General features: G+C 36.1%; 1 protein-coding gene across 2 annotated transcripts; it reads left to right on the top strand.

Annotated features, from left to right (window-relative positions):
- plekha8 (pleckstrin homology domain containing A8) lies at positions 1-23,681 on the top strand. Of its 2 annotated transcripts, XM_088601590.1 has the most exons (15): positions 1-228; positions 511-578; positions 2,645-2,761; positions 5,014-5,169; positions 6,457-6,587; positions 6,722-6,886; positions 8,108-8,154; positions 8,366-8,502; positions 8,802-9,021; positions 10,374-10,459; positions 11,640-11,698; positions 13,217-13,347; positions 13,990-14,060; positions 18,268-18,329; positions 21,611-23,681. In XM_088601590.1, the coding sequence occupies exons 4-15, from the start codon at positions 5,037-5,039 to the stop codon at positions 21,806-21,808; spliced, it is 1,440 nt and encodes a 479-aa protein (XP_088457716.1). In that variant the 5' UTR covers positions 1-228; positions 511-578; positions 2,645-2,761; positions 5,014-5,036; the 3' UTR covers positions 21,809-23,681. The 2 variants fall into 2 exon arrangements, with proteins under 2 accessions (XP_088457716.1, XP_088457715.1); XM_088601589.1 differs by lacking the exon at positions 511-578.
- The last annotated feature ends 335 nt before the right edge of the window (positions 23,682-24,016 follow it).

The raw sequence follows: 24,016 nt of genomic DNA, 5'->3' as shown, positions 1-24,016 counted from the left end.
GATTGTGCTGGCCTACAAGTCTACGCAATCACATGGGTTCCAATCATTCACGAAACATTTTACACATTAAGTCAACGTAGTACGCAAGGAAGCGATATACCCTGCTCAGAGAGTTACGGAATTCTTATTTTTGAATTAAAGGGATTTGACATAATTCCTCATAATAATGAACTGTGAAGAGAAAAACGATGGAGGGGTTATTATATAAATGGACTAATTATCTTAGTGGTATGTATACTTTTCTTATTATTTCAAGACTACAAATCAGTGTATGAAAAGAGGCTTTTGTTATTTGTTCCTACTGAGTAAATGTATTTTTTGTGTAGGTTATGCTATTGCTACAAGAGGTTTAATTAAGATGGGACAGGGCCTCGAACTACAGTATATTTCTACTAGTGAAGGATAATATTATGTGTTTATTCGTTGACGAGGGGGGTTGTTAATATATGTTTCTGAAAAATGCAATATTTACTTAACCACCGCAATCGCTTTGTTTCCGATGGCGTTCAGTTAAACCATGTGAAGGTGAAGATCTAGCACCAAACACGCCTTACCCTTTCCTTAGTGTTGCAGCACAGGTCAGTATACAGACAGACATGTTTTCCTTTTATAATTTGGAATGTGTATTTCTTGCCATTTTTGCCTGGCCATATTTTCATCACTGAAGCAGCATTGATTTAATTTCTCAACGTTGAGGAAAACTAGAACGATTCTGATATGGAGAACGCCTTATGATATAACACGTGTTGTTTTATAGTCTTGAGAAATAATTACTCCAGCTGCTACTGTATGTGCGTGATATGTACAGTAAATGCTCTCAAAGGTGAGACTGAACTCCTCATCAAACTGTTAAACGAGTCAAGATCTCTGTTCACTTGATAATGTGAATCTGGAGATAAAACTTTTGAGTTTCTACCAACTGTACAAGCACTAGTCCAGTAAGAATTCTTTAAATAAAATGGCTCCTTGTTCAGTAGTGTTTATAATAATACTAATAGCACTTAGTCCTACAGTGCAGCCTTGTCAATACATGGAAGGAAGATGCCAGGTAGTCCACTGGATCATAATATAGTGGCTATCAAAACTATTGACCCCTCTGTTGGACATTTTTATATTTTTTGTGTTAAAATATGGAATCATAATGTTTTAATTGGGATTTTTTTGCCATTGATTGACACAAAAACTCTATAATGTCAAAAGGAAAACAACATTTTACAGATCCTCCCAAATAATAAATATGGAACAGAAAATAACTGATTGCTTAAGTAATCACCCCCTTTGCTATGACACAGCTAAATAGGATCTGGTGCAACCGGTTGTCATTATAAGTAATGCAATTAGTTGAATGGAATCCAACTGTGTGCATTTTCAGCTATTGTATAGCGCCCCTGGAGCAGTTGGTGTTAAGGGCCTTGCTCAGGAGCCCAATGGAGTAGGATTCCTCTGCCGGCTGCAGGATTTAAACCGGCAACCTTCCAGCCACAGGCGCAGATCCTTAGCCACAGTGCCACCGCTCCGCTCCACCAAAACAATTAAGGTGTTTCACATGAGTTCAGACTAAATACACCTATCTATGGGAGTTCTCACAGTTGATTAGTACAACACCCCAAAAAAACTACATAATAAAAATAAAGGAACGTTCAAAGAAAATCCTGAATAGGGTTATTCAGAAGTACTAATCAGGGAATGGGTATAAGAACATTTCCTAGGCATTGAATATCCCCCAATTTATTGCTGAAAAAAAAATCATATCAAATCTCACTTCAGTTGCCAGAATATATGTTGGAGACTCCAAGACTAAGTGAAAGAAGGTTCTTTGGTCTGATTAGACCAAAATGGACTGTTCAGGCCTCAATGCTAAGCCCTATGTTTGGTGTAAGTGTAATGCTGCACATCGTCTTGATAACACAGTCCCAGGCATGAAGCATAGTGGTGGCAGCATTTTGCTATGGGGATGCTTTGCTGCATCAGAGCCAGGGCCAATTGTGCAGATAGAAGGCAAAATTGATGCAGCAAGTACAGATAAATCCTTGAGGAAAATCTGCTGCAGTCTACAAGAGACCTGGGATTTGGGATACAACTGATTTTCTGGTAGGTCAATAACACAAAACATAAAGCCAAAGCAACACTTAAGTGGCTTGAAAACAAAAAAGTCAGTGTTGTGGAGTGGTCCAGTCAAAGCCCAGACCTCAATCCAGTCCAATCTGTGGCAAGAGTTGAAAATTGTTGTTCACCAATGGTCCCCATCTACATGTAACTTCAGGGAGCTTGAGCAACTCTGCAAAGAAGAATGGGCAAAACTGTAGCATCCAGATGTGCAAAGCTAGGAGAGATTTATCCAAGAAAACTCATGGCTGTAGTTTTTGCCATCAGTGCCTCTACCAAATAGTGACTCAAGATGGGTAAATACTTATATAATTATTTATGTTCTCTTTTATATTTATAATTAATATTGGAAGATTTTTAGAAATTTGTTTTCACTTTAAGATTAAAGAGAGTTTTGTGTTGATCATTGATAAAAATTCAAACTTAAATATATTATGATTCCATATTGTAATTAAAATATGAAAAAGTCCAAGGGGGTGAATAGTTTTGACAGCCACTGTACACAGAATCTAATTTGGTTTATTTTTTTTCTCTCTAGGCTGGCAGCCACGCTGGTTTGTACTGGAGGGGGGAACTTTATCATATTATGACTCACAAGAAGATGCCTGGAAAGGATGTAAAGGCAGCATTACAATCTCTGTTTGCGAAATACAAGGTATGATATTACAGGTTAACATGCCAGTATTTATAAAATTATAAACAATTGAGGTTAAAAAGTCCACATTTTAAATGAAGTACTGTACAGCCTTCTCTTTATCTACCAATTAATAGTTAAAAAAATTGGTCTAGTGGTGAAACGTAGATTCTCAATTCTTTCAGCAAGCTAAGAACAAGGAGGGGTATGAGATAAATGTACCACTAGTGAGCTGTACAGACAAAGTAGTTCAATATTAATGTTTTAAATACTACAGACATACAGTTTTAGGCAAAAGTTTGGGCACCCCTGGCCGTATTACATTTTTGGTTTATTTTCTAAGTAAAGAGAAGTTAACACAACCTCTGTAGCTAACAAACTTAAACTTGACATATTTCTACAAATATTAATGCACAGTTACTGTTTATTTGCTAATTTAACAGATTGAAATAAATAAAACATTAAATGTGGCATGTGAAAAAGTTCCAGTTGATTCACTAGTGTTATTTTTATGTAAGGTCTCAGAACTTAATTGACTCATTAGGCCTTAATCTAAGTCAGATGAGAATTCCAGATCTTAACAAATTCTCTTTACTCATCGAACCTGTCAGGGTGTTGTGCTTACACTCAACAACCATGGGCTCCTCTAAGCAGCTGACTGAGGATCAGAAAATAAAGATGATTGACTAATACAAAGCAGGGGAAGGCTATAAAAAGATATAGAAACGCTTCCTGCTTGCAATTTCCACTGTCTGAAATGTCATAAAGGGGAAGTTAAGGGGAACTGTTTAAGTCAAGACTGTTACACCACGCCCCTGGAGGACTCGTCATTCCACCTCACATTCCAGCACGGTTCCCAATTAGCCCATTTACCCCAGCCTATTTAATGCTGCTTCACACTCTCCCCTCTGCTCAGTATTAGGTTTTCCTGGTTAGAGCTACCTTGATTTCTCGCAATTTATTACTTCTTGGTTTTTGGCTTCCTGACCCTGGTTTGTTCTCCGACTATGTCTCCTTGTTTTATTTTGTACTTTGGTTATCATTCTGGTTTTGACTCTCGGCTTCCTCGTGGCTTACGGCTCTGCTTCCGATTTTGTACTTTTGCTTACCCTTTTGTTTACCCTCGGCTTTCGGACCTTGGACTGTTAAATCAACTACGCCTCAGGAGTTCGTCCTGGTTTTTCTGCATAGGGTCCTCATTAATATTCCCTGACAAAGACAAGATCTGAAAAACCAAGAAAAATCTCTGCAAAACCCCCATATCACTGCAAAGGTGTCCTGCAGGAAGGTTAAGCTGGCACAAGAGTAGTGGTGCACCAGTCAACTGCGCAGCATTGCTTGCACAAACATGATGTGCATGGAAGAGCCATCAGAAGGAAGCCTTACCTGCGATCCCATCACAAAAGTCAACATTTGAAGTATGTAACACAACACTTAGATAAGCCAGAGGTGTTTTAGAACCAAGTGCGGTGGTCTGGTGAAGTAAACATTGAACTCTTTGGTTGCAATCACAAAGGTACGTTTGGAGAATAAAAGGAGAAGTATTTGAACCATGGGGGTGGATCTATTACGCTTTGGGGTTGTGTGGCAGCCAGTGGCACTTGAAATAAATAGAATATTTCCAGTAAAATAAATAGAATATTTCCAGTGCCACTGGCTGCCACACAACCCCAAAGCGTAATAGATCCACCCCCATGCTTAACAGTTGGCAAGGTGTTCTTTTTTTCAAATGCTTCTCCTTTTATTCTCCAAACGTACCTTTGTGATTGCAACCAAAGAGTTCAATGTTTATTTCATCAGACCACCGCACTTGGTTCTAAAACACCTCTGGCTTATCTAAGTGTTGTGTTGCATACTTCAAATGTTGACTTTTGTGATGGGATCACAAGTAAGGCTTCCTTCTGATGGCTCTTCCAAATATTTGCCCAAGTATTTGCATAAACCTGTATCTCTTTTGCCATTTGTGAAGCTGCTCCCTTATTATGGAACATTATTAAACCTAAATTTAAGCATTACCTTGGTGAGTGACTTATACCTTTTGTAAGAAAGTTTAATATAATGCTTTACAGAACTCTTACTGTACAAATGAAAACCTTTGTTTAATGGAGAAGTAGAAATACAGTATCTGCTTTCCTGTGTTGGTGGTGTATTGCCATTAGTGTAACTGTAATGCTTGCTTTCTTAGATTTATTTACAGTTTGAAGTGTCTGAGTCAATCTGTCCTAAGTTTTGTGTTGTGTTGATACAGGTTTTGTGTTTCTTTCACTTTACAGTTCACTCCACAGATATAACGCGAATGGACCTGATAATCCCAGGAGAGCAGTATTTCTACTTGAAGTCTATAAATGCTGCAGAGAGGCAAAAATGGCTAGTTGCTCTGGGCACCACCAAGGCATGCCTTACAGATAATAGGACAAAAAAAGAAAAGGGTGAGTTTCTCAGTTATAATTGTATTTCCACGTGGTTTCTGCTTGTTTCTGGTTTGTGTTTCACTTCTCATTCTGAAAATTCTGACAAAGGGTTTAGTTTTGTGATGCCCTTGATCAAGTCCATTCACAGTCTTTTCTTTTGAAAATGAAAAGGGTTTAATTCATTCAACCTGTCAGTGTTGAACATCCCCATAATCCCTGGAATGTATGTGAGGTGATTTCAGACCTGAATATATTTTCTATAATTTGGAAACCAAAATTGTATTTGGTATCAGTCAATCATCCAAAAGACTACCAACCTTTGAGGAACTGACAGAGTGTGAAAAAACATAACACCTGATTACAACTAATCTGCAACCATACTGCTTTCTGCTCTCATTGAAACCTGGCAAGCTGACAGCAAAATTATGTGACTGGCACCACTGTTGTCTGAGCTCCAGGACTTAAACTTTTGTCAGTGGTGTCAAGCTAATATAAAGCCCATATGTAAAAACAGAAATGAGATCTTCTGACTAAAGCTATCTGTTATTCCATCTCAGCAAACTGAGTTTCTCACCGTAGAGAAATGGTTATCAAAAGTATGTTGCACTTCTGTTAAATCATCAAAGTTCTGTGTCTTGTCGTTCGTATTGTACATTTTGTACACTATTAATTTAAAGAATACAGATAGGCATTATTTTAAATTTGCTAATGATATAGCCCTAGTCAGGGCAGCATGGTGGCATAGTGGTTAGCATTCGAGCACTGGGGACCTGGGTTCAATTCCGTATTTTGGGTTCTATCTGCATGGAAATCCAGGGTAATCCCCGTACCCCAACCCACAGTAATAAATGCTTAGACATTAGAGGTTGTCAGTGATTACAGGCATTTTCTTAGGAAGTTCAGCTTCTTTATGGTAGGCATGCTTTAGTAAATTAATTTAATTTTACCATTACTAAATTTAATGGTGTGTTACCATCCTTAATAGGTCATTTCTTAGTGTGACTGCTCATTTTAATTGTGTGGCTTTTTCTGTAGCCTTGCACATATTCTTAAGGTAACCAGGTGTGCATTACTTTAGATAGTGTGATACAAAATATTACTACATTATTTGTTATAGGAACTAAATAAATGGTTCAAAAGAAAAATGCAGAAGTCAGTTGAACCACAGTGTTTTGAGTTCTTAAGCTTCAGACATTTTTCTTTATGGAAAATAATTGGAATGGCATTGGGAAGGAGTACTGCTTTAATGGTTGAAATGATCTTGAATATTATAGACTTGCTTAATGTAACTTTTTGTTTCCTCAGAGCTACATGAAAACACAGAAGTTTTAAAAACAAAGATGTCTGAATTGAGATTGTACTGTGACCTTCTTCTTCAGCAAGTAAATAAAATCAAAGAGAGCTCTGCAGCTGGAGCAGTCAACATTGCCACTGAGGTAAACTGTGTGTCAGCAAAAGGTTCAGATTCAGTAATATCAGACATACTATACTGTATATTTTAAAAGCGATACACAACAGAAACAGGAAGATGTTTTAGATTTCATTACAGCCTGTGTTTGTATTCAAAAAGGAGCCAGATAATCTTGACATGGGAGCCTTGGTGAAGTCCACCTGTAGCACCTTTCTGAAGACGCTTGAGGAGTGTATGCAGATCGCCAACAGGACCTTCAGTGCAGAGCTGCTGCACCAGACACCCCCTGGATCGCCCCATATGGCAGCCATCAAAGCCAACAGGGTGAGCTAACCTTGGTGGTTTTTCACAGCTGCAGAGATGTGTCTTATTAAAGATATATAAAGAAAATAATTATTTTATTTTTTGTTTTACACTCAGTTTATGGATTAACTGTATTGCTAAAATATATTTATACTTAGATGAGTAGTGTAAAACATTAGAAATAATTATTCCCCAGATAACATTAGATCTTTGTTTGTCTCTAGATCTGTACCCCATTATAGGATCAGTTGTTCTTTCTTTAATTTATTGACTCACCGAATAATATTATTACACAGTCTGTTGTATCAGTGGTGCATGTACCCGAGTAAGATAAAGATTTCCCTCACGGGATCAATCAAGTATATATAAAGGCTTTGGTGTGCTGCCTTTATTAATAATTAATACAAGAGGTAAAATAGAAGGCACCTAATACTTAATTGAGAATCTCAAGTGGCGAAAGCCCTCTCATATTAATTCCTCCTCCTGTGGGAGGTGACTCTGGGGGAAAGGGGGATTCCATGACACAGAAGAGACCTTCCCCTAGTTTATGTGCATTTGGACCCCAGGGATCCCTTTGCATGGCCATGGCTTCTGAAGGTAGAAACAAATGAATTCAGAGAAGGTGTGGTTTAATATGGAATAAAAAAATAAATTACCAAGAAAATTAAAAAATAAACAGCTATCTTTGAGGAAACCTATTATTTTCATGCCGTAGTACTTTGGGTGCAAAATCAATGAAGAAAGAGAAAAAATGTAACCAAACATGAATACAATTATTATGTGCTTAAACATGCATAGTTGTTTGTGGGCAGTTGAGAAAGGTGTAATGAAGAATGTTCTCTGAATGTAATGTATATTATTCCAGTGAAGTAAACACTCCACTTTAGGTTAATGAGAAAAGTAAGTCTTCATTTTGTTTTCAGACAGTAATTAAAGAAGAATCTAAAGGAACTGTGGTGTGCAGTCTCTTCTCGCTTTATTCCTTTGGTAATGAACTTCACTGGAACATTAAACAATCATTCAGAAATCAAAATGTGAAATTGAATATTTTCTGTTAAGTCCTTTCAGTTTAAAAAAATAGTGCAGTGCCGAATCTGAACAGTTTTAAAAAAAAGTGCAGAAGACATAACCTTATAAACATCCAGGATGTGAAGTAATTAATTTCTAGTTACCTGGTTATTAGCAATTTAAATTCATTTTTTAATGGATGCATTGAAAAACAGTCTTTCCTGTCTCTTATAGATGAAACCTCTCAATTCATCCAGTCACCCATCTGGAATTACAGAAAAGTAAGGTGTTCTACACATTTCTTTGGGTTGGAATTTACTTGGTAATTTACGGTTCCTTTTGTTTATCCATAACAACAAATGCCTGAAGAAAAGTTTGTTTACACGGGTAGTATAAACAGGTACAGGTTTTCTTGTGGGAATTTCATGGAAAATAAAAATGAGTTTTTCAAGTTAGAACATAAAAATTCAGTCATTTCTTTCTTTTTACTAGGAAAAAAGAATTGAATAACAACCGGGAGGCAGCACCTGAAAAATCAAGAGCTCCAGGACAAGGGAAAAAGATATTTGTTGAGATATCAGAGCACCATGACTCAGGCATTGCAGAAGACTCACAAAACCAGTTAACAAGTATGCATTCTTTATCCTGTGGTGTCAATCACAGTATTGAATCATGCTTATTTAAAAAATATGCACCAAAAGAGAACTTAAAAAAGCTAATTTCCAATTTTGAACTGAAACACACCTTCATTAAATACTCTCATTTGAATCACACAATGGCAGTGCCTCTTTTTATATTTTTTGTATTATTTTTAAAACATCATTTTACATTCCAGTTTCAGAACTCTTTAGATGCAAAAAATAGATTTAAACTGGGTTTTCTGATTTCTTATAAGTCTGTGTTTCTGTTATCTTGTGGCTATTGAAAGGCAGCTGCATGATGGAGGGGGATCATACAGATAATGAAGAGTTTGAGGATGCCCCCTGTGAGGGCAGTGCAGAGAGCAAGGGAGCAGATGGACCCGGAGAGGAAAGTGAACAGGTGCAGAGAGAGACCTGTTTGGAGCAGGAAGGTGGCCTCCCTCCTCTGCAGGAAAAACAGGAAGAGCCAGAAAAAGTTGACACATTTTTTAGTACCATGAATCACAGGTATGCAGGTTCCCTATTGTAAAGAGTTGTTCAGAGTACAATACTGCACAACCAACAATTGGAATGGTTTTCAGCTTTTTTCCAGGGCTTTTAAAAGAAAGAAATTTGCTGCGTTATATATTAAATGCACTGTATAATCCTATTCAGGAAAACAGTTGCACTTGTAACACATACATCTTCAATATAGTATTAAACTATTCAGTAAAAAAATGTCTGACTTTGAGATTAGTCAGTATGTCCATACTAAGTGGTGACATTTCCTTTTGTTAGCTATTGAGTGGCAAAGTGTTTAAATTAATCTCACAACTGTATTAATTAGTCCAGTGGAAAGAGATACAATACAGATGCAATACAATATCAATAATATAGATGCAACAGTGTTTACAAATACAAAATGTGTTTTATTTGTATGTGGATAATAGGAATATATTTATTGAATAGTTTGTTTTCTTCACTGTTAATGAGAGAAGTCATGTCTGAACATTTCATTTTATCTGATTTTAATCAGCATTGTGACGCAATCTTCACTTCATTATAATATGACAGGTAATTAAGAGTGATACAGAGTTTATTCTGGTGTGTATTTGCACTTGCATGAATCTTTACACGTGTGGATTTTGTACTTAATGTTATTTTTTATTCAGTACTGGTGTGATCAAATGCAATAGGTTTTATAGGAATGTTTTTATTTTTTTTATTTTCCTTGTTAAATACCCAGTGAAATGTTCTCTGTGATTATTTTGCTCTTTGATTGTGATTTTGGGGTTCACACCAGCTACAGATTCCAACAAGTGCTTCTAGCTTCTAAAGCTAATTGCTACACAATATTTCAAATGCAGCAATTAGTGTTACACCACAATTTAAACAATTGGTACAGCAGTACACATTTAACTTGGTGCAGCACTGGATATTTTTCTTACCTTGTGTTATAAGCTTTTGGACTGGAGGAGATAATTATAGAGATTTAACAACAGGGAAGCTCACACAAGATTGTAAAAATGCAAGGCAGGAAATGCAAGTGATGAAAAATTTTGAATCAGGATTTTTCAAATATTGTATGAAAAGCTAACGTTAACAAAGTCTAGAATATTTTCAACTGGTGATTTTTTGTTAATTTAATATGCTGTACATAAACATTACCATTAAAATGAAGTAAAGGTGATAAAATAAGACTTGTGATCTTCATTGCTATGTTTATAACCATACAATTTTAAATATTAAAAATGTTTTGCATGGGTACTGATATTTTCATTCTGTAATTGTAGTTCATGGCTCATTTACATATGAATATAGGGATAAGATAGCCATTTCACTCATTTGAATAATTTTGTCTAAATATTTTCTAATTTTAGATTTAGTGATATTACATTGGAAGAGGACAGTGGTATTCCAACAGAACCCTTTTTGGAATCTTGCTATGCAATAGTTCCTGTATTAGGTAAGATCCTTATATAAATGTCATCACAAAGCTTTTACATGCAATGGGTGTTTATTATTTGAGTATGTAAGTGGTAAGCATTTAAAAGGGCAAAACTTTTAGAGTATTTTCTTTTAATCTTGATATCAAAATATATGCTAATTTGACTCTAACTAATATGAACTACAGGACTACTAATTTGACTTTGACTACATTAACAGAGCTACAAAATTGTGCTAACACTTTAATATAACACAACAGTTTTTATTAAATTAAAATAAGGTTATTTTGTGTGTACCAGTATCCAATATGTCCTTACTTGTGTTTAAATGCAATATTACAAATACTCAAATTTTTACATTTTAATTAGCTACAAAAAATGTTGGTAAAACTATTCATATGGAAATGACAGTATATCAGGTTTTCCATTGCGTGACTGTCGAGCCTTGACCACCACATTTCTGACACCTGAAGAAGGCTCCACGGCCGAAACGTTGTGTTCTCTTTCTTCTTTTTTTCAGCATGGAATAAACCTTTTACACATTTCTGATAATACTCTACATAAGACATTCAAAAATGAAAATACTTTTAAAGTATTTCTGGTGGAGTATTACATCACACATATTGGCATAAATGGGTATGAAGTATAATAAGGTGTGAATAATGTAGGAAGAAACTCTTACTCTTTTAACTAAAAGTTATTTAAATTCCTTGTGCATTCTGCACTAAACAGTTGCTTTACTTCTGATTCTGACAGGACTGCACTTTCACATTGTAAACATACTGAACCATTGCAAACTGCTTGTCTATTTTGTCTATACTGTATGTTTTTGCAAAAAACTTCTATATATAACTTCCATGGATGAGTATGATTTTTAATAAGTGGTATTAAAGATTGCAGGGTAAAAGCTTTCTCTTTCTCTCCAGGTCAGTTGCACTTATTTAGCTGGCAATGATAATATTTTGTAATAAATTCTGATATGGGGAAAAGATTGTCTGATATTATATGAAAAATATTGACAAGACAACTCAGAATCCTTTTGAAAAATCACATTAGTCTAATTTTGTCACAAGAAGGCTGAGCATTTGAAATGCATTTAGAGACTATAAAATACTCTACAATATTGCTATATAAAGTGTCACTTTTGTTTTTTTAAATTATTTTGAAAACCAAAATTGACTTTTGACTTTCTTTCCTTAGATAAGCTGGGGCCCACTGTATTTGCTCCCGTTAAAATAGATTTTGTAGGCAATATTAAGGTACGTACATAATGTAATTTTTGCCTTAAAAGTTATTTAACCAAGGCAAAAGAGATTTAATGTGATATTTTGATTCAACTGTTGTTATAGTTTTTAGTATGTGTGATTTAAATTTTGGATGGCACAATGGTTAGCATTGTTTCCCTATAGCACTTGGGCCTGGGTTCAGTTCCTGGGGTACTGTGTGTTGTATGTTCTTCCCATGCTTGCGTGGGTTTCCTGCCACAGTCCAAAGAAATACTGATGGTTTAATTGGCTTCTGGGAAAACTGGCCCTGGTGAGAGTGTGTATGTTTCTGCCTGTATGTGTACCGCGATGGATTGGCATCCTGTCCAGTCTGCAACCTGTATCCAAGTGCATTAAACGGTTAAAAATAGAATAAAAATTAAATACAGTTATACAATTTTAGAAGCTGTCATTTCTAGCACAGCCACAAGATGGTATTACTGGACTCTAAATGCTACACTGAGAACATGCTAAACAGCCTGAAACTCAATATACCAATATATAGGTAGACAAGAGATTCAGAGTACAGTATTCCAGTAGAGGGTACAAAAATCACTATAGTATTAAAAATCATTATAGTAGCTCTTTGTCACCCGAAGGTTGCTATTTTCTCTGTTCATTCAATATGTGTGTTAATGCACACATTATGCATTTTCTGCTTTTGAAGCTGGGGAATTGAGATGATAATAATAATGGTAAAGAATTTATTCTGTTAAGGTGCAACTGTATTGCACATGTAGTGCAAACAATTTATCTCCTCACAAAAACACAAACAATTTTTTTAAAAGAAGTCAAAGCTTTTTAAAATGTTTACTAATTAATTTCCTTTCTGAAATAGACTATAAGGAAAAAATATAATTTTGAATGTTAAGAATATAAACCAATTATATTTAAACTAATTATACTTGCTGTTAAATATGTAACACCTTTGCTACCAACATATCAAAATGATATTTTAAGTAGAAGATGCTGTTAAGCTACAGTAGTATACCTCTCCTATGAGTAACTTTATTTTTTCTGTGCAGTCAAAAATGTGCAGTAAAAAATTTGAAATGTTATTATTTTTTTTATTTTTTATTTTACATTGGTGAGATAAGGAATAAAAATGTGAAATGAGTCAATTTAATTAAAAATGCATTTGTAATCTGTGATTGTTTCTACAAAATACCATTGTCAATTGGACCCCATGTGAGATCAGTTCTTATTGTAGTGTGTCACCTTTCTCAACTCTCTGTAGGAAGCAAGCAGTTTGTCACTAGTGCCAAAGGTGCATTACTTAAATATTTCTGTAAAAAATGGAAGATTCTACTTTTAAAGTTTCAGAGCTTTTGTTGCTTATCTTATAAAAATGACAGATATAGTACTGTATAAATTCATCATCATCACCATCTTAACCTCTCTGAAGCGCCTCTTTATAAAGTGAAACATTTTATGTACTTTATAACTCATATCATGGGATTTCCTCTGTGGTAATACCACTTCTTAATACTTGGCTGTTTGGTTTTCCTACAGAAAATTAATCAGAAGTACATAACTGACCCACAGAGGTTCACAACCCTGCAGAAGATTGTGCTGTACGAAGTGGATACAAATGTTGCACAGGTTAGAAATTCTGCAACAGAAGCCCTTCTCTGGTTAAAAAGGTAATGTGAGAATTTTCTAATTATTATTTGATTAATATTATTTTATGCTATTTGAGGTGTTCTGGTAGTGTACTGTGACAAAGTATTTGGAAGTTAGATAGGATCGAGCAGTACCTCCTTTTTAATAAGGAGCTCCTCACTGTGTTTTTAAATTGTTTGCTTTGATTTATCTATAAAAATGTAAAAATGTGTATATACTGGTTGTAAATGAAAAGGTTATTGTTTAGAATTTCAATTACAAATGATTTAATAAATAAAAAGATTTTTTATTATTTTAATTCTAAAGGCTGGGAAGCATGGTTGCACAGGGGTTAACATTGCTGCATCACGGTGCTGGAGCCCTGAGTTTAATTCCTGAGATGCTATCTGAATGGAATTTTCATGTTCTCTCAGTGTTCACGTGGCTTTGCTCTGGGTACCTCATTTCAACCCACAGTCCACAGACATGCTGCTAGGTTAATTGGCTTCTGAAACAATTGGACCAAGTGTAAGAGTGTGCATGTTTGTGGACTAGTGTTCTGTCTGGGGTGTATCCCATACTGTATGTGCCAAATGCTTCCTGGGAGATCATGGGCCATCATGACCCTAAATTGAAAAAGTGATTATTGATAATATAAAAAATATCTTATAATTTTCCTCCAGAGGCTTGAAATTCCTGAAAGAGTTCTTATCAGAAGTGAACAGAGGAGAGAAAGATATTCATACTGCACTCAGTAAGTATCCAGTATCTGAATTTGGCATATTAATTATTGCTTGATAAATAGCAACTTATAGCAATTAATTTTCTGATATTAAGGAGAGTTCATAAGAATGCTATGTTAAAAAACAGATTATAATGAGAAGAAAAGTCACTATTTCTAAAGAATCACTCCTGAAACTGGTAAAACTGTTGATATAGACATATTGATATTGACAAAATATTAAAGTTTAAATTTTGACCTTTTTAGTATCTAGAAATAAAGCAATCATGAAACATTCAACCACACTTAATTTCACTGTATTAATGTCCATATATCTATAGTGGGTTGAGGTTAATTTAGACTACAGTGTTGTATGATGTTTTGTTATTCTAATTAATAAAATCCAATTAACTTAATTTTGGAAACAATACAGTGCTTTTTATGAATATGTTACTGTACTAAAAGTAATCAGTGAAAACTGCATCTGTGTTTCAACTACTTTTTTCACCTTAAATTTGCCAAATTTCCTCTTGCCTTCTCAGTAGTTAATTGTAATAAATAACATAATAAATCTTCTGTATATGTAATATTTTTAATTACAAACACCTTTAAATTATTCTTGGGCATTCACAATATTATAGTTTATGGCAGAAATGAAACTAGTTAATGACAAATCTTGTTCATAATTATGACAAACCTACCCCGTATAGGTAGTGTGTGAGGCTTGAGAAAATGTATCTCTCACCAATTCACCAAGCTCTTCACCAGTTGACTTAAATCAATGAATCCATCACATATGAACCTATATACAAACAGGTGACCTTTACAGGCAAGTCATCTGAAATGATCCTCTGCTGATTGATTGCTGCAGACCTGCCAAATTACTGCTCACCCATAGTGAGAGACACAATCTGCCTCACAAATGGCAGGTTGAATACTAAGAGTCCCTAGGCCTTCCTCCCAAGTCAAACATTCTCCAGCTGAAGGCTGGGGTCTACAAATCCCTGGAGACTTTAGAGAGAGTAGTGTCATTATCATCCTATTGGCACTCTCTCCCCCACCTGCTTCTTTCTGTAGTGAAAGCCGTGTCTTCACCCCAGCAACACTCTCCATGACGAGGGCTGCCATGTCAACCTGGTGATTCTGTCTCCATCATCTGCTAAATGCTGTGGCAAGGTGGTGGTGTCCCAGTGATGCTCTTTTACTTGGATAATGGGGTCATTTTCCTGGCAACACCCTACCCATCTGTCTTTGTTGGTGCTGTGGAAACACCAACCTCCCTTGCTTGCACTGATGCAAGAAACCATCATCTTCCTTTTGCGTTGGAGATTCCTTCCAGAATGGTAGCTGCAGCCTGTTGTCCTCTGGCACCTGGAGCTTGATCTCTCACCTTTTGGGATGCAGGCAACAGCATTTCCTCCAATTTCTCCTTTGGAGACATAGAGCTCACAGCAGCCTGTGTTCCAGGAGTGAACAGTGCCACTCCCACCATCTTTTCACAGGCCTGACCACAATCAATGGAGTGTGTGAAGGAGAACACAAGGCCCCTCTGACTGGGCTTGTGTCAGGGTTGCAGGTGATCTCAGGCTTCCCAAAGGGTACATCAGCCCTTTTCTCAAGAAGAGTTTGCAAGTTCCGACATCCTTTTGGCCATGGCACATCAAAGATCTTTGGGCCACTTAAGTCTTCAGAAAGATCTGATGGTCTTCTGCTAAGATTTTTATCTCAGCCAGAGCACTTCAATAGTACTCACACTCTGCCTTTAAAATTATCTGAGCCTCTTCTTTTAACTTCTCCCTAAAGCCAAGTGTCTCTGTGGTTTCTGGCTGAGAATATCTAGTGCTTTCCCCAAACTCCTGGAACCGGTTTTCCCCTTCTTTGAGAGGAAAACAACTGAAGGGTTTTCCTCATTTTGGTCTGTCACTAAGTCATTATCTGCCTAATGACCTCCATTGCGGCCTGAACTGTTTAGCTTCTCCATATTCTTCACATCAAGGCTTTTGATCTCCAAGTTACTCTTTTACTTGGATAATCTGTTTTGTAGCAGGGTTTGCAGAATGGTTATTTGGACCTATTTGTCCTTCACTTCCATCTCTGAACTTACCATCATTGAGTGGAGCCTCCTTGGCTTTTTCCAGCTCTGTCTGGAGCCTGCGGCTACTTCTCAGAAATTGATTCAGCTCACTGCCCATTTCCTTCAATTGACTTTGGAGTGAGTCTTCATGCTTAGCCTGACTGGTCAGCAGCTGGCTGACTTACATCTCATACCACCAAAGTGGCCTCCAGACTCATTTTCTACTGTTCATTAACATAAGAATGAGCCTCCCTCCTTTCTCCTGAACTCAAAGAACAGCTTTGTGCACTCCTGCAGCAGGCTTTCCAAGCCCTTCTGGAGACTAGAATGGCATTGTTTGGACTTCTCGAACTCATTGCTCACCTTTCAGTTGTTTCTGGTGAGCAAGATCATTCTCATTCCTACTAGGCTGCAGCTGACTGATCTGACTGATCCAGGGTCTGTTCTTGTTCTGTAGCCTGCTAGACCCCACTCTGCCTCTTCAGCTCAAAGATCAACATGGTACACTCCTGGAGCAGTTTTTTCTACTGTGCACCTTACTGGCTCTGTCGTGGCCAGCGTCACAGATTTTTTCCTAGCCTATACCTTGGCCTCTACTTTGTCATTCCCAGGAAAGGAATTGTGAAGGGGTGTACTTCCTGTAGAGCATGCTGCTGGTCTTACACCTAAGAGATATGCCCTGGTAAACAGCTATAGAAGCCTAGTTGAGTGGTTCTGGCAGCTGGAGCACATAGGGGCTTGTGTAGTTGTGTATATCCTGGGCCCCTGCTCTGGTCCTATCCCTTCAGTTTCCCCTTTTTGGATGTTTTATCCAGTTGAGCTTTTCTCTCCTAGGATTACAGCACAATGGGGTGGTTGTATTACTTTTAGATTATTAGAAATACAGTCCAGGAGCTTTACAGTTACTGTAAATTGAAAAAAATTAGAAACACCTGGAAATGTTTATTAGTAATAAATAGTGGTATTGTTCTTGGTGTTTTTTTCCATGTAATAAAAAACAATTCTGGCAAGAGAATAGAAACATTGAAGCACCTGGGTTCTGTTTAATGGTGAGGTGATTCTCATGATAGTAAATTAATAAGTGTATTGTAGCTTTTCCTGATATCAGCTCTGAATGAGACAAAAACAAATTCAAATTATACTGTGCCTGAACTAATTTTGAGAAAAAAAAATGGAATTAGCTCTTATTTTTAATTTCAAGAGGTAAAAACATTCCATTTTTCAGCCATAGCCAGTTAAGGCTAAAAGCATTTCATCTTTTCTTTCATTACATTTAAATTATTTTTAGAATGGGAACAGCTCTTTGTCCTTTTACAAACTGTCTAAATGACATTACTGTTCATTATATTCTACTGTTCATTCTGTGTTGCTCAGAACTGAGTATCCTGTTTAAGATCATAGTGTACTCACTACTCTATGTAAGTCACAGCACAGATTCACCATAACCTGTCTAGATTTGTGTTCCATACTATTTAATAAATACCAGGCTATCCTTATTACTACTGTATATTTGTTTCTTCACAACGCATAGCTTATGAGAGTAATTAATAATTCACAACATAGTAAAATTGAGAAACTGTACAATTATTCTTTCCACTGTTCAAGTGAACTGAAATTTAATATGAACAAAACACAAACTTTACATTGCAGACTTTTATGTCATTGTAATTTATACTATTCATGTTCTTGTCCAGGTTGTATTAGTATACTAGAGAGAATTTGTTTTTTCTTTTTAGATTACATCTCTATATGCCAACATGGGATATTAACTTTTTCTAAGTTTTAAACAAAGCTGTTCTCAATAATATAATTGGTGTAATTAAATACTGTACATATAAATTACTTATGTTCTTACATTAAGCAATTCAGAGGCATCATCTCTTGGTGTACAGTAGTAATTCATACTGACATTATGGAAATCAACTTAGAAATAGAAATCTAAGAGAAATGCACTGACAGTAATGCAGATAACACAATAAATTAGTATTTAGTAATAGCAGTATTTTTTTCAGTACCTCCAAGTTACGTATTGCTTTATATCAAAGTTTCGGAAATGCTGCAAGTCCAGATGAATGAGGTCTTCTGTGTTTCTGCTGACCCTGAACTTTTGCTACTGTTATAAATATCAAAGACAGATTCTGAAAATCAGTTACATTTGCTTTTCAGATAATGCATATGGTAAAACACTACGACAGTACCATGGATGGGTTGTAAGAGGAGTCTTTGCTGTAAGTTTATTTCTTTATACTTTTTTAATTTATTCGTAGTTAAATTCATAGATTCATGGTTATCCTAATACACCCCTGGGCAAACTACAGCCAGTTTTAACTGGCCCTTGAGGTAAAAAATAAATCCGTCAATATTCGCCATTTTCCACCTTTTCGGTGCAATTTTTTCTTGCATTTCATTATTCTTTCATTCTTTCATTATTCCACAAGATGGCGCACAAACCGCAAAATCAGTTTGATTCGCTGGAGAATCAGTGTGTTGGAGCAATCTTTCCCCGATTCCCCTTAAAAGTCAGGAATCCGGCTCAGAAGTTAAAAGTAGTTTTTATTTCATGCGCATGGGAGCGAAACACACAGTGATGCTCTGTGTATTTTTCTCAAAGTAATTAACCAGAACAGTACAAATATTTTTTCTGTTATCTATCACACTTTCCTGTGCTTACGAGATTAGCAGTGTTCCAAAATCACGCAGAACCTCTTACCTCCCTATTCGCTTAAGATAACTTCTTTTGATACAATTGGTTACTTAGGTTCCTAGCTTGCATCCCTATACAATGGTATAGAGTTACATAGTAGCCCTTGTGCCCAATCCAGTTCAAACTAGTTCTAAATGTCCACGTTGTAAAATATTGCATCCTCTGCAAGAAAAGTGTGTACAAAATTCACAGAGACTCTGTCAACAATTGGGTGCATCATACTGCGAGGAAATCTGCATCAAAATGAGCAGATTGAAGAAGTGGAAAGTTGACAGTGAATGCAGAGTGTTCAACAAAGAATGGACTGCAAAATACTTTTTCACAGAGGTTGGAACAAAGGCTATATGTTTAATTTACAAGAAAAATGTCCCAGTGTTCAAAGAATACAATCTCTACCAAACATGCTAACTATGCTAGCAATCTGTCATGCGAGGAGTAGGCTAATAGAGCTTCCAAACTAGCCGCTAGTTTACAGGCTCAGCAAAATGTATTTTTCCGCCCTTCTACCATCCAAGAGGCCAGCACAAAGGCAAGCCATTCTCTGAAGTGTAGTTTTTGAAGGAGTGTATGATAGAAACCACAGATATTCTTTGTCAAGAGAGCAAGAGCAAATTTGAGAAAATAAGTTTAGTACGCAGAACCTGTTGGGTCGAGGTAATCGGTGAAGACTTGGCTTGTGAGTTGACCACGAAAATGGAGAACTTCAAGATTTATTCAGTTGCATTGGTTGAAAGGACTGATATAAAGGACACTGCACAGCTTCTAATTTTTGTAGTAGCTACCGTGGAGCAAATTACTAAATGTTACCACAGACGGATCTCTGAATCTAACCGGGAAAAATGCTGGACTACTGAAGTGAATACAGGACTAAGTGAAAGGAAATGACCCTGAGGTGGAGGTAATATTTCTCCACTGCATCATTTTGTAAATGGAAAAAAAAATGTTTTGTGCCTTGATCATGTCATGAAAGCTGTCGTGAAACTTGTGAACTTCGTACGTCCGAGGGGACTTAATCATCATCAGTTTATTCACTTTCTTGAAGATATTGGCTCAGATCATGACTTACTCTATCATTCAAATGTTCGTTGGCTCAGCTTGGGAAAAGTATTCAAGTGAGTGTGAGAGAGGAGACCGACTCCTTTTTGGAGAACATTGGGAAAGCTGCAGATTTCCTTAAACTCAGAGATTCAGACTGGCTCTGCGACTTTGCATTCGTTGTGGACATTTTTGCTCACTTGAATGAGCTTAACGTGAAACTGTAAAGAAAAGGTGACTTTGTTCCAGAACTGTAATAGAATGTGAATGCATTCAGAGTTAAGTTCACCTTCAAAACAGATGATCAGCCACTCGTTCGCACATTTCCCCACTCTTGGGACACTAGACGTGTCACGCGCTCAAGCACTAAGGGACAACAAGTCCCTCACAGACTTGCATGGAGAATTTTATTGTCGATTTGCTGACTTTGATAAAATTGAGAGGTCTCAAACGTTGGTGTCATGTGCTCTGACTTTCAACTACGAGACAGCATCACACGAATTGCAGCTGGAACTGATCGATCTGCAGAGTGACATAACTCTGAAGGAAAAGTTTCATTCTGTAATGCAGAAAGAATTCTATGCATCACTGAACGAGGCCAAGTTTACCCATATTCAACAAGCAGCACAAAAGATACTGGTGTTATTCAGATCTACTTACATGTGTGAGAAAACATTCAGCTTGATGAACATCAACAAATCACACCACAGATCAGAGCTGAGTGACCACCACTTGAGCTGTGTATTACGGATTGCCACAACACAACTATCAATGGATTTTGATGCTCTTGCAAAAAGAAGTGATCAGCTGCACAGCTCTCATAATCAAGAAGCCTTTTGGATGAGGGTATTTCACTCAGGTTTTTGTTAACATTGAACTAATAAGCCTATAATGGGTTTTAAACTTACATAGGGCATAGGATATCTGTAACAACAGCCTTAAGTGGCTTTCTATACAGTTTCAAAATATAATGTGGCCCTTGGACCTTTTTTGCCCTAATACCCTTTTTAATAACCATTTTTAATTAATTTATTATAAGGAATATAACATAAATGTAAAGCTACAGTTTAAAAAAGCTTTGAACTGTTTTTTAATTTAACGGGTTTTAGAACAAAGATCTTCAGCCTGTGTTGAACGTCACCTACTGTTTAGTGCCATTACTAGTTATGTTTGTAATGAGAAAAATACATAATCAAAATATTTTAAGTGAATGTGAAATAAAACAATAAATGTGAATGTGAAATAAAACAATTTCTACAGAATACACTCAGTGACCAGTTTATTATGTATGCTTGCCCTTCCCATGTAATTGACTGCTCAATCAGTAAAAGCATCATACTGTATGTGCAGACAATGCTATTTAAAGCAGGTAGGCATGTACCTATGCACTGTGTGTGCATGTGCAATTCACAGGAAGACAAAAGATGTAAGATTTAAAAGAATGTAGCGTAGTAGTGCCAGGTGCACTGACATGAGTGTATCCGGAACAGCAACCATGCCAGTGTAGTACTATCGTGCATGAAAATGGGGGAGTATTGAGAATGGGCCTCCTGTGCTATGAAGAATGCAAAAGGAGTTCAAGAAACTACACAGTAACCAGGCCTGTTTGACAGCCATGTCTGGCCCACTGTATATGAAACTTAAAAGTGCATAGATTGCAGTACTGAAGTGTACAGATACTGTATTAATGTCTGAAATATCTGAAGTGTTTTGTAATATTTACCCCCCACCTGTGTCTTTTTTTATCCTATGGGCCTGTTTTTCCTCTAGCTTGCACTGAGAGCTGCTCCATCCTATGAGGGCTTTGCAGCAGCCTTGGTCTCTATTGAAGGAGATGAACTGAAGAAGGGGTTTCCCGAGGGGATGCACAGGGACCTTGATGTCTATTTGCCAGCTATGGAGAACCAGTTAGCCATCTTGGATGCTATGTATGATGAATACAGTCTGGAATCAGATGAGATTGTATGATGATAGTAGACAAAATACAGAAACTGGACTTCAGGGATAAGAGCTAAACCATTTTCAGGAGGTGTTGTTTTGTTTTTGGCTTTTCTTTATTAATTTTATTTCTAAGTAGTATACGTTAAACAGTTCCTATTTTGAAGAGCAAGAGAAAGAGAAAGTGGTCCTGATCACATATGTGTAGCTAGCTATTTATCACCTGAACAAATTCATCCCATGTTTATTCTACTGAAGTCACTGAAGGTAAGAATAATATCCACTGACTGGAACATAGCTAATGTAGTGTACACCTATCTCTAAAAAGGGTGACAAAATCAGAACAAGTGATTATACTTACAATTCACTTTAATTTAAGTTTCTGGAAACTATAATAACAATAAAACTAAAATACAGGATCTTTTGAATTGGGATAAAATTCTAGAGTCCAGTTAGCATGGAGTTAGAAAAGGTATTTTTTAACTGTTGAGAGTTCCTTGAACACAAAACAGCAGTAATGTATTTTAACCATAACACACACACAGCATGTAATATGATATATTGGGTTTCAACAGAAGACTGTTGAAAGGTCCTCATAAAAGATTAATAATTAAATTACTAGATGTCAGGCAGTAAGCACTCATGGTAATGTGCGGATTGTGAATAAGTAAACTGAGAAAAAGAAAAGCATGAACTCTAGAGAGAGTACAGATGAGTGGCACAAATTACATATTACATCATTACGGGGTACAGTACAGTAATTAGTTTTGTATCATAGGGATCTTTATTTGGGATACTGTTCTATTTCAGAATCCATGATCTAGACTCTGTTATACAGTAGTTAGTAAACTAAGCAGGTTTACCTATGACATTGAAATACGAGAATTAGCAAACACATTAGAAGTTGCAAAGGAAATTACACAAAAGAAATGACAAACTGGGCAAATCAATGGCATACTGTATGAAATTAAAAGTTGACAAACACAGGGTGTTACATGTAGGTAGCAAAAACATACTTAGAAAAAACAGCATAAAGAAGCCATTTCTTTAAAAGTCTTAAGTGATTGTGTTGATATGTAATTTAAATTTTCTAGACAATGTGAGTAAACATTTGAAAAACTAAGAATGTTAGTACATGCAGTATAAGTAGTGATTAATAAAGGAGTGACAATGGTAAAATGGACTAATAAAACCTAATTTAGGATATTGTGTATAGTGTTGTTCCCCCCAAAAATAACTAGGAACAAATAAGTTCAGAAGAAATAACTACAAATTAAAATAATTTAATCTTATTGTCTTGGTTAGAGAGGGCTACAAAGGGATCTGATACAAGATTTCAGTATCCTCAAAGGCAACAACAAGGTTAAAAGACCATGTTTTGCAAATTTGTTGTGGAACAAGCTACCCAGCCATGTTGTAGTAGCTGAAGGCTAGATTATCTAATAGTATCCATACAACAAAGATGGGCTGTATGGCCTCCTCTCATTTCTTATAATTTATGTTTTTATTCTCAGCGAACTATGAGTTGTGAAGTATTTAGGAAACTAAAAGAATCCAAGTTTAGTAAAATACTGATGTAGCTGTTTAGCTTCAGAACTGAAATATGTTCACCTCATCTTAAGACTATTACTATGATTGTTCTGTCAATGTTGTATCCAGTAGTTTCTTTTTTACAGTTTTTGATTTTTTACTGAAACTGTTTATTGGACAAAAAAAGATCTTGTCTCTGGCATGACAAAAGCACGAAAACCTCAGAATGGTTTAGAAATTTTTCAAATGTCTAGCAATATGTAGATATTTCATGTATTTATATATGGGAGCTAAACACAAAAACATGCATTTTAATAGAAACATTGTACTAAGAAAAGTATATTATTTATTAAATTGTTTACATGCAAAAAAAGTATTTGGATTTTTTTATTTAGAATTTCATTGTAGTCTAGTTTTAAAATAGATATGGTAAGTAATAATAAAGAAACATATTGTAAATAAAATATTTAATGACTTAAAAAAACACACAAATTTTAACTACACAAACTACAGCCCGTTGAAAAATGTCAGAATGTTTGTGCTAAATGAGCATTGACATTACATGGTTTTATATTTAAATCCTATGGCTGAGTATACAAACTGAATCTGTGAAATTAATCAAGTTTGCAGGTTTTACTACTCTGGCGAGGCTAGTAACAAAAATGACAAATCAGGAAGGTCACTGCATTACTGAGCTGGTGCAGTCAA

This window comes from Lepisosteus platostomus, chromosome 12 (assembly GCF_059453375.1).
Source record: "Lepisosteus platostomus isolate fLepPlt1 chromosome 12, fLepPlt1.hap1, whole genome shotgun sequence".
Classification (NCBI taxonomy): Eukaryota; Metazoa; Chordata; class Actinopteri; order Semionotiformes; family Lepisosteidae; genus Lepisosteus; species Lepisosteus platostomus.
This window is presented reverse-complemented; position numbering and strand designations above follow the sequence as displayed.